Source organism: Boleophthalmus pectinirostris, unplaced genomic scaffold (genome assembly GCF_026225935.1).
Source record: "Boleophthalmus pectinirostris isolate CB_2022bp ecotype Guang Dong unplaced genomic scaffold, ASM2622593v1 HiC_scaffold_4, whole genome shotgun sequence".
NCBI classification, from domain to species: Eukaryota; Metazoa; Chordata; class Actinopteri; order Gobiiformes; family Gobiidae; genus Boleophthalmus; species Boleophthalmus pectinirostris.
In genome coordinates, this window is record NW_026571353.1 from 11,884,803 (window position 1) to 11,896,231 (window position 11,429).

The following is an 11,429-nucleotide window of genomic DNA, read 5'->3' on the forward strand; positions in this document are numbered from 1 at the left end:
TAACTTCCTGGTTGTTTTTTCTTTCCTTCAAACTAAATTCCTCAAGGTCGCAGCAAACCACTGGAAAATGGGACAGTTAAAAAGGCTTTTGAAAATAACTGTCAAATGCTGAGACAGATTCAAGATTAAAAAACAAATTAAGTTATGTTTAGCTAATGTTTAGGGTAGCTCTGTTTTTTGTTACACAGAAAGTTACGGGCGTTAGATTAAATTTTTTTTAAATTATTTTTATTTTTTTTCTCATTGTAATAAATAAACTAATGAAAAAAAAAAAGGATTTCCTAAGCACATTTAAAAGTTTGCAAAGACTTCAAAAAGTTTAGTATTGATTAAAGAACATAGTGTATCTTTTAACAACGCGGCCAACGTAAGAATTTGGAAATGTAGGAAAAACTAATAACTAAATTATACCTGATTAAGGGCACAGCACAGAGAGAGCAGGGTGGAATTGGGATAGATATTTCATGTCATTGTACTTTTACTGTTTGTATATAGATATAGATTTCTTTGATTACTGCTTGTACATGGTCCTTGTAAAATAAACTAAATAAGATAAACTATAAGCAACGTTAGCCTAATCATAATGTTGTGATTATGTTGGTTATTTTAACATGCTGCCTTAACTACTGTATTTGCATTTACGTTTTTCATTCGACTGCTTTTATTTTGAAGGCGTTTTATAAAGATACTTGTCGCGATGACGTCACCCAGGTGTTCCCGTATACATTTTCGTTCCACACCTCCAGTGCTTCATCATATCTTTACTGAACAAACAGGGCTGGACCGGGCAATAAGAATGAATATGCTTTGCCTGAAATAATGACTGCTTGTATGCTATTCTAATGAACCCTTATATTATGTGCATTCATTTCTGTCTTTGGGTCACTATGGTTCACCCTCATCAATAATGGATCATCTGTGTTTGAGGGTTAGGGGTTAAGGCCGTTCAGACAATGCAACCAAAGGATTCTGAATGAATGTTACTGAAGAGAGAATTCAAACTGTGAATAATGTAACAGTTCATGAACAAAGACCAGCCAAGATTTTTAATGGGAAAATCAGTTTGACTACATGGATGGAAATGTATTTAAATCCCATACTGTCTATCTTATATTACCCCTCCTTTTCACCAGTTTAGCAGCTCCTTCTTGTCATCTGTCCCAGCTGCCCAGACCGGTTTCACCTCTGTTTGAAATGAGCGGAGGTGAGTTTTTAAAGTGTGAGTGTTCACTACCCTCTGCCAGGCCAACGCGGGCAAGCAGCCTGTCTGAATCACAAGCAGTTAAAAGTAATTGTCGCCATTACATGCATTTTGGACAATTTGCCTGCAAGCTATTCAGAAATCTGCTAAGTGCTGCCTGTTACCGTTGTGGGAGTAATAATGAGATAAATTTTTATCCAGAATGGTGTGGAGTTTCAAAAGTTTTAAAGAACATTCGAACCAATCCATGTTAGAAAAAAAATCATTTTATTTCTTTTGACAATATACATTTTTTGTGCGGTAGTAGAGGGGTACAATAATCTACAACTGGAAATACAGTGGTAGAGAATAAAATTTTAAAAACAATTTGATGTTTACTAGGAAATTGACATCTCTTGTTTTTTCACATGAACTACAAAGTTACAATACAAGCATAAAATCAAGTGGAAAAGAGAGATATCCATATGTTACAAAGTACAGAAAATGGAAAGTATAGAATAAAAAGAGTGAATTTTTCAGTTCAACGGCCTTGTCTGATGATTATGTCTGACATGTCGTCTACCTTTACAAGCTCCAGATTCTGAAAAAGAAAAATATATAATGCAAAAATTGTTTGTAGGGTGACATTCAGAATGTATGAGGGAGAGACCATTAGCTAGAATAGTGAAAGGGTGAGTGCTTTTAAAATTCTATACAGTGTTTTGATACTTTGCTCTTTAGTCAATATTAATTAGAAAGGTTTCACATTGAGAGTCAGACGAAGTGACTGTAGGTTTGAGTTCAATGCCACGTCAGTAAAAGATGTTTGTGTTTAGCCTGTGTACAAAAAAAAAAAAAAAAATTATGTATTATTCAGAAAACATTCTCTTACCTTTTCATTTGCGAGATGAAGAAGAGCCACAAACGCAAGAGGCACTGACAAATTCTGAGCCATCGTGTTTGGTAATCTGGTTAAAAAAAAAAAAAAAAAAAAAAGACACATTTAAAGGTTGTATGGAGGATTTTTTTTTGTTTCAAATTGTTAATGATAGCATTATAGAGATGCAGTAGCCTTGTAATTATGATGACCAAAAAAAAGAGAATAAAATTCATCAACTCTGGACGTGGTGGGGCCAGCTAAACATTTGCCAATAGATAACGACACTGCCTCGTTATCTGTTAGCTGACAGGCTGTCAATCAAACTCCCTACATTTCTAGCGTAACTGACTTGCCTGCGCGCCGCCGGTACATGGTTTACGTACGCCTGTCAGGCAGTCCACAGACGCAAGCCGCACAGACGCAAGCCGCACAGACGCAAAGCCGCACAGACGCAAGCCGCACAGACGCAAGCCGCACAGACGCAAGCCGCACAAGCCGCACAGACGCACAGACGCAAGCCGCACAGACGCAAGCCGCACAGACGCAAGCCGCACAGACGCAAGCCGCACAGACGCTGTTTACTCCACCAACGCAACAGTTCTTAGCGGCTTTTTTTTTACCTATATCTTCCTCGCAGTTAGCACAAAGTTTGTTGCAATGGCAGACAAGAATCCAGGAGCAGTTAGCCGCAAAAGAAAGTCCGTTTTTGAGGTCGCTGAAAGAAGAAGACAAGGGGAAAAGCAGCGAAGCCAAACTAAGGTGATTCTTGAAGATTCATTCCAGCGATGGCGCAACTGAAGCAGACGCAGGGTCTAAAGACTGACGCATTGGTCGCCAAATTACTCCTGGACAGGTCACTTCTGCTTATTATGAAAACGTACTTTATTTCCAAGAGCTAGACAAACGTTTTTCAGGACACGAAAGCGATATCCTATGTCTGAAAACGTAATTTTCAATGCAAAGAAAGAGTCCGCTTGCTGCTGCGTGTTGTAGCTAGTTCATTCGCACTGAATCTCCGCGCAACCTTCTCTGCACCCCTTTCCTGCTCCTCTCCCCGCTGCCCGATCCGCTCTTCCCCCTGCTCCTCACTTCTCCGGGCACGGAATCTCCGCGCACCGCTCCCCTCTCCTCTCTCTGCTCCGCTCTTCTCCCTGCTCCTCACTTCTCGTCCGCGCACCCGCTCCCCCCGCTCCTCACTTCTCCGCCTTGCCTAACCAACACTGTAGTTAGTTGTTTACAAGTCATGTGCAGCGCACCGGCTGTAAACAAACCTGTTTCTGGCGTAAAGAGGAGGCGGGAGAAGGCGTTTCTATGTAGGGAGCTGTGGGGTGGGGGGGTGGTTTCACGCATGCGCAACATTTGAAAGTGGTACTAATTAGTGGTAATCCCAACCAAACTATCTTGCCTCAGTAAAAATATAAATTAAACAGCTCTTGTAGTCAAAATAAATCTACTAGCTTTGTTTTGGTCAGACAATCAGGAAGTGTTTAAATGTTTTACAACTGTAAAAATCAGGTATAGTGCCTTTAATGAGGAAAATCAATAAATTATGTTTGATGCTGGTTCATTAGTATTACTGAAAAACACCTTGGTTATATAATAAATAGCATTTGATTAATATAGCACTTTTCTATATACTGTCTAGACCACAGGTGTCAAACATAAGGCCCGGGGGCCAGATCCGGCCCTCCAAGACCTTTAATGTGGCCCTTGGGTGATTTTCTACTAAAATATTTCAATTATATTTTCTATTAAAATATTGGTAATTTTCTGCGGTGCTGAGCATAGCAGCGTCTCTAGTGTCTCTGTACGTGGCCCCTCCCACCAGAGCAGCACAAATGAAGACTTGTCTCTTTCCAAACGCTCTTAAAGGACGATCGTTTTGACTGTTGACCGTGACACCCTCATCAGAAAAATGTCCAAAATTAGAAAAGTGGAGCCGAGTGCAGGATTTTCCAAGATAAATGGACTTATTCTTATTTACATACAAGTTCATGTTAAAACATTGTGTTGAAATTGAATTTTTCTTAAAGTTTCAGGTTGTTCATAATATTATAATATTTTGTAAAAGAAAGAGTTCATCAATTAAAAAAGATTTCTGTAATAGATTTGCATTTCTCTGCACAAATATTTGAACTTATTGTTATTTTTGGGGTTTATATGACATGAGTTTTCTGATCCGGCCCCTTTGGGATTAAAGTAGGTTGGATACGGACCCCAGACCAAAATGAGTTTGACACCCCTGGTCTAGACTCTTGGCCTTGAAATATGCCAGTGTAATGTATAATGATGCCCAGCCATTGGTTATTAGTTAAATGAAAATTGTTCATTAAAGCAACCATTTAATTTTTCAAACAAAGAAAATTAACAGAATGGGCGTGGGCACCTTAGAACCAGCATAAACTTTCATAGCATTTCTATACTGTACATGTTATCTCTTCCCCAAGGTCATATTGTTATGCCTGATCAATTATATGCCATTTCACTTGAGTTTCTGTCTGCTTTTTTGGCTAGCTTTTTAGGTGTATTGGAAACCCGCTGTTACCTTTGAAGCAGCGACTTTGTGGTTTGGCTGAACGCCTTCTCTCCGCACACCTCTGGTTTCTCCACAGTCTCCACCTCCTACGGCGAACATGAAAGTTTGGAATTAGACTGGCCTCATGTTTAATGCACACTAGATAATATTCACCGCATTTTAAGGACAAGGCTCAAATCACTGAAAATTCACCTCCTTGGGTTTCTCTGGGCTGTCTGTCAGAAGTGTCCACATGCTGTTCTTTAGCCTCTTCATATCCATTTTCTTAGCTGTTTTAGCATAGTTTATTTCAATTTTGTTTACCTAAAAAAGAAAGTACAAGAATTATTTAAAAATTGTTCTCAGCTCAAGTGGTCTTAAAAGGGCACCATGTAACTTTTCTGGTAGAGAACATGCCACCAGCATGTTTCCATGGTTGTTGCTTTGTTCCACAGCCTGGGATTAAAGGCATGTCTTGAGCAATGAAAACACATATAAATTAAATAAATGTAAGATAGGATGCAGCATCACCAGTGCGACGCCAGTGGCTCAGTGGTTAGAGCAGCCTCACTTTTATCAGTCTACCACAGGGCAGCTGTGACTACAACAGTGGCTTACTGCCACCGAGTGTGGAGTGAATGAATAATGACTATAGTGAAGCGCTTTGAGAGGCTTCGACAAGCATTCTAAACCGCATTACAAGCATAAGCTTTATTATTATTATCACCATGGTAGCTGTTCCCCCTAAATTAGTTGCGTCATGCATCTTTTTAGCACTGGTCATTGTAGTAACTTGTACACAAACTTAAATTTAATACACTTACCCGGTGTGGTTCAGGGACTAGATCGTCTTCTCCATATGTGGATACACTGCCCAAGTCCTGTGAAGGAGGTGGTAAGCTGTCCACTGAAGGCTGTGTGTCATCTGAACCTGCAAACCCCTCGGCATCGTCATCGCTGTCTCCCCCCTATAAAAATAGATACAAGTATAAAAGGTAATGTTATTAAAAAAAAAAAAAAATTAATCGGCATATACAATGAATGCAAGATAACTTTACATGAGTCTGTACATGCTTTTGTGATTAATTGGAAACCATCCCAACCACTTTATCCCCTTTTTACAAGTGCCAAAACTTGATAAATAGGTATACAAAATTTAAGATGTGGCGGAAAAAATATTATGTAAATCACTGCACAGCTGGATAACAATCGGCAAACCAAACATAACTGTCGATGTTGTGGTGTGCGTGTAAAATATAAAAAAAAATATATATATATATATATATATATATATATATATATACACACACACACACACACACACATATATACATATAATATATACACACACACACATATATACACATACATATATACACACACACACACACATATAATATATATATATAATATATACTATATATATATATATATATATATATATATATATATATATATATATGTGCGTGTGTATATATATATATATACACGTGTATACATATATATACACACACACACACACACAGGACAAATGGCTTTAATTCTGATAGAGTAATGTTACTTGAATATAAAGAAAAAATTATACAGAAAACACAGACCTGTAGACCAGGGCAGAAGTTGACAGTGTCATTTGCGTTGTTATAGTCATAATCTCCGATACCTTCCCCAAGTTCACCAGATAACCTCTTCTGTGCTTCTTGATGTAGCTTTAAGAAACAGGTAACATTGCATGCAATTATTTACTACATACTACACTTTATTCCATACATACTATTCTTCATGATATGCTAACTTGATCCCAACCTAATATAAAAACTGACTTACAGAGCTGGAGGGCTTGAGGCTGAGCTGGGACAGTGTCTCTGGGGGGAACTGGAAGTCTGCTGGCAGAGTGGTTTTCTTTGTGCATGTGGTGAGTGTCGATTTATTGATTGTGGTGGCAGCCTGAGAGAAAAAAGCACAATTGCAAAAAGAAGATCGGATTAGCAATATAATTTTGTTGATAGTGTACTACTAACTAGTGTTTCATACATAAAATATCCATTAATGCCATATATTGATTCTCTGGAGAGGACATTACATTGCTTAAATCATTTTAATGATTCATTCTGCCCTATCATTCATAAAGATAATTAACAAAACTTTGTCTATCTGTATTTGATGCTTTTAAACTTGACCCATTACACACTATATACAGATAAACATCTTGTTAATACAGTCAGCATATTTCCTGTTAAACAATGTGCTAAACTTCAGGCCCTACTTAAAAAAAAACTCACTTTCCCTTAAAACCATATCAAGACATGTGAGCCCTACTTAAAAACAATGAGCAAAAACAGATCATTAACCCATGTCTTTCATAGTTAGTTAAATGCTGCATACACTGAATTTAGTGCTCTAGCACGGAAGAATTTTTCCTGGTAAAATAAAAAGCTCAAAATTTAAATTTGAATATATGTTATATACGTATTAGTTAGTTTGACAATAGTGTGTTATACTTACCCTAGTTGTGCGAAAATACGTGTCAAAGTTGACATCATCACTGAAATCTATCTCAAATGCTTTCTTGGGTTTCCTTTTGGGCTTCTCTTTATCAGGCATATGATCCACTATAGACAAAACATGCACACACAGTCAATGAAAAATATCTGCTGCTTCTTTACATAATAAGTAACAAGAGGAAGTCCTGTTAAAGTAAGTTGTGGCTTACACTTGTGTTTTGGTTTGAACTGCCAGTACCCAGGTCCAGCCCATGTGGCCATGGTCCTGGGGCTGAAGTAGGAGTAGTCTCTGGGCTGAGAGGACAGCTGCAGACACATGGTGGCAATGTCACCCTCTCCAATCGGAATGACATCTCTACAACAGCATAGCAAGATGTGTTTAATAGACCATATTTTTTTTAACTCCAATATACATGTATGATTATGGTGTCCATACCTCCCTCTCCCAGACCCAGAGGCCTCACAGCCGTCCTTGTACTCCTTTGGCCCATCATCATAGTCGCCTTGACCCTCTTCATAATCCGCGTCAAAGTCGGGACAGTCATCTTCTTCGGGCTCGGGCTCAGCGTTCACGTCAAAAACATGCTCCCCTTGCTTCATCTTCTCCAACAGCTGATTCATGGTCTGAAATTATTGTGAGATTGTATTAAAATAACATTAACAAGTTCCAAATTGCTGGTCCTTTATAACTTAATGATCTGAATATGCATGACTTGCATGATCCACTTTATGACTTTACTTCTTAAGTTCGCTCGATTTAATTAAGAACAAAAAATGTATACCTTTCTAACCGTACATTGTCTTTATTTGATATTAAAATGTACAAGTTTTTTGGCTTTTAAATTGACGCATGAGGGGTAAAACCAATAATCTTGGAGAAGCATAATAACAGAGCAGACCAATCAAAAATTACAGATGTTGTATAAGATGTATAGCAAGTTTCTTTACCTGCTCAGGGTTCCAACTTGTAAAAGAGAAATCCTGGAGTGAGGGACAAATGGCACTTTTCTCCTGTGAGCGCTGGAGCCCCGCTGGCAGAGCAGAAAACATGTCCAATAGTGAGTAATGGAAGGAGCACAACTCAAACTATATTCAGACATTTATTGAAAGGACTTATTCTTTACCCATGAAAGGTGAAGCGGGCACAGATTGGGGAGGTGGAGGAGAGTAGCAGGGTTTGGACTGAAGCAGAGTCATGTGTGAAGGGAACAGGAGCTCACAGCGGCTGCTCTCACTGAACAAGACAGACAAGAACACTCCGGCTGTGCTACTCTCATCAAAGGACGAGGCCATTTTCTGAAACATGGGGTCCACCTGGCCACCAACAAGAAGCAACATTAAACCATTAATTACATCAAGTATGATCATAAGAATATAAGTCTCCCTCTGGATTTTAAAATTTTATTATTTCTGTAGTTAGAGGGAGAGAAAAAAACAAAAAACAACTAAATCACAGTCTCAGAAATAGCCATTTCAGTTGAGGGTTGTCAAAAGTATTGATACCCACATACTATACTAATAAAACTCGTACAAAACATATCACGAGTAATCACATAATAGCAAATTCAATAATAATTCAAATCCAATAATTAAAAAATGTGGTATTAAAATCAGTATTGAACCTTAATATTGAAATTGAGTCTGAAAGTTTAGAAAGAGATTCTTGAATTCGAAGTTTGGTTCAAATTTCAATATTTTCTCAAATGTTAACAGCTTGTCATCTATTGTCAGTTGGATAATTTTCTAAAATCACTCAGTCCTAATAATAATAATAATGATACACATTATGTGACAAAAATGTGGTTTATGGAGTCTTTCATGTTTCTGTTTCTTTAATAAATTACCTTAAAGTAGATTTTACTGTACATCTCTACCAGATAAGAAAATTAATATGATGGATAAGGCAATTAAAGACATAAATGCATGCATTAATATTCAGTGGCTGATTACATGAAATAATCTTCCAACAGTTTCTAACCTAGGGACCAACTAAAATTTCTCATTATTTAGTGTGAATGATCATACCTCACATTTCCTCTCTGACTCTGGAGCGTTTATGTTGCTTAAATTCTGCTCCACTGTTTTCTTTGGAGGTCTTTTCTTTTTTACTTGTTTTGTGGTTGGCTCAACATCAGCAGCCTCATCATCCCTTCCATCGTCTGCTTGCCCTGGCCCTACTACACACAATCATTTATTCATACACTTTTCAATCATACAAGGCTAGCATTCTCAAAGCCTCTCCAGAGTGGCTCAAGGTTGTTCATACCCTCTCCAGGTTTAGTCTCCGCTCCAAGACCGCCGAGCACTCTGTAAGCATCAGCGTGAACTGCATCCACACGAACTGCATAGATCTTTGTGCTGGCATCCAGAGTGCCTGCCGCTACCTTGAAAGACAGAAAAAAAACCTAGTATATTTACCTTTCCATCAGCACTCATTTTATGATATGCTAAACCTATAAAATGAATAAGATAAAGCCACTTTCATAATTTGTCTGACAGGAAAACAAATTATATTTGGTCTTAGTGTTGAAACTTGCCAGATCAGTCTAATACACTTTCCTATCAGGGTTTTCATTGCAACACACAGCTCTGTGAGAGTAGAGATTCAACAGCAAAATACCATCTAAATTAAATCCTTGAAAGTTTAATTACCCAACATGATTATTAGAGTGTTAACAAAATCAGCATACCTTAAAATTTGTGAGCTCAGAGTCCTTCTGCTTGAGTATATCAGCCATATAATCGATCAGATGAAGGCCAAAGGCATTTTTGGTGGTTATTTTCTACAAAAGAGAGGTTTTATTTAACACTAAACACAACCTAGAAAAAATCTAATTAATATGTTTTTGTTGTTTTTTTTAAACAAGGCACCAAAAACACAGACTGTTGGTACTTACATTCTCAGTGGAGAGTTTGATACAGGTGGAATAGTGTTCTGAGATCTGCGCATTGGACAGCTTAGGTACAGCCGCTGGAGTCCCTGCAGCACTGCATATAAACAAAGGATTAGCCTGAATCTCTGGGCACATACATCACAGACTGAAGGGGTCGGGAGGTTTACACTTTATTCCTTCTTGTTATTCCTTAAGACTAATGCATGCAATTCAAAAGCTTATTAACGCCTTACCTGTGAGTACCAGATTCATTGAAGGAGGTCTCTGGGGCGGTTTGGAGGTCAATGACCCTTGACCTTCTCCTCTGACGTCTTTCTTTCTCATCATCGTTCCCTGGAAATGCGGCCAGCAGCGGGGTGCTGGCGGCGGCAGGAGACAAGCCCTTGTTTTTCAGAGAGTTTGAGGACCATCCCTCACGCACTCGGGATACAGGCGTGGAAGCTGCACTCATCGCGGCTACAGACAGTCCAAGTACATAGCTAAGTGCTTGATGTGAATAAACGATCATTTTACATGCCATAGTAATAGTAAGTTAGCAAGCATTCATATCTCACAAAGTAACGTTATGCTTCAGTGGAATTTACCATAGACATTTTAAAGGGTGATGAAAGATTATTCTGTACAAATTCAGATCATTAGAATATAAACTAAGAGCGGTCAAATGATCTGTACGCAGATCAGATGAATTAATTAACGATAAACACATTTAGATGAAGGCACTGTATACTTGTGTTTATGTGATGGGTAATCGCTCTCAGCCTGTACTGTAAGAACACAAAGTGACGAAAGCTTTTGCATTACAAGTTAGCAAAACAATGCTAGCATTATTAGCATCAGCGGCAAAGCTTTGTCTTAAAAAGTTTTCAGTTCGCTCTACCAAGACATAGAGAGTAACTCAGCGTGTGTGTGAATTATGAAACTTACCTCAGTGGTTTTACAAAGTGTGCGGCTGATCTTGTGGCAGTACCAGTCCTTTTTTAGCGTGAATGAAGTCCAGCGCACACAGAGCACGGAGGTGTTTCTTCCGGTTCAGCGTTTGAATTTTTGCGCCGAACAGTTCACGCAACCATGCTGACGTCAAGACGTCCCAGTCAACCCATAAAAAGACACTAAAATCATCATTGTAATTGCAATAGATTTTTTTCATTTTCGAGAAAATATTCTGCCATGATATTCCCAAATCGCAATTCGGTTTTTGTAATGTTTTTGTTTTCTTTCAAAATGTATTTTATATGGATAATCATGGTAATTAGAAAATATTCTACGTACGTTTCAAAGAAAATTGCAATAGCCCACTCTGCTTCCCAACTGAATGCAAATTTTTGTTGCTCACCATAGTATTGTTCTGCCAAAGAAAACTACAATAGCATATCACTAGATGGCAGTATTCTGCTGATTTTTAATAGCTGGCACAATCAGGCTAAGTGCTTTTAAGAATTGAAACAAAGCTCCTATGGTT

General features: G+C 38.2%; 1 protein-coding gene across 3 annotated transcripts; it reads right to left on the reverse strand.

Moving 5' to 3' along the window:
• Positions 1-1,451: 1,451 nt before the first annotated feature.
• On the reverse strand, positions 1,452-11,042 carry ncaph (non-SMC condensin I complex, subunit H). Of its 3 annotated transcripts, none has more exons than XM_055162130.1 (18): positions 10,895-11,042; positions 10,204-10,426; positions 9,974-10,064; positions 9,767-9,859; positions 9,343-9,460; positions 9,102-9,250; positions 8,201-8,390; positions 8,025-8,107; positions 7,513-7,700; positions 7,286-7,431; positions 7,078-7,184; positions 6,400-6,519; positions 6,174-6,281; positions 5,400-5,543; positions 4,789-4,899; positions 4,606-4,682; positions 2,073-2,148; positions 1,452-1,781 (listed from the first exon to the last, which is right to left on the reverse strand). In XM_055162130.1, exons 2-18 carry the CDS (start codon positions 10,419-10,421, stop codon positions 1,722-1,724), a joined length of 2,079 nt encoding a protein of 692 aa, XP_055018105.1. In that variant the 5' UTR covers positions 10,422-10,426; positions 10,895-11,042; the 3' UTR covers positions 1,452-1,721. The 3 variants fall into 3 exon arrangements, with proteins under 3 accessions (XP_055018105.1, XP_020784008.1, XP_055018104.1); XM_020928349.2 differs by having other exon boundaries at positions 9,102-9,253; XM_055162129.1 differs by having other exon boundaries at positions 9,102-9,253; positions 10,204-10,456; positions 10,895-10,994.
• Between the last annotated feature and the right edge of the window lie 387 nt (positions 11,043-11,429).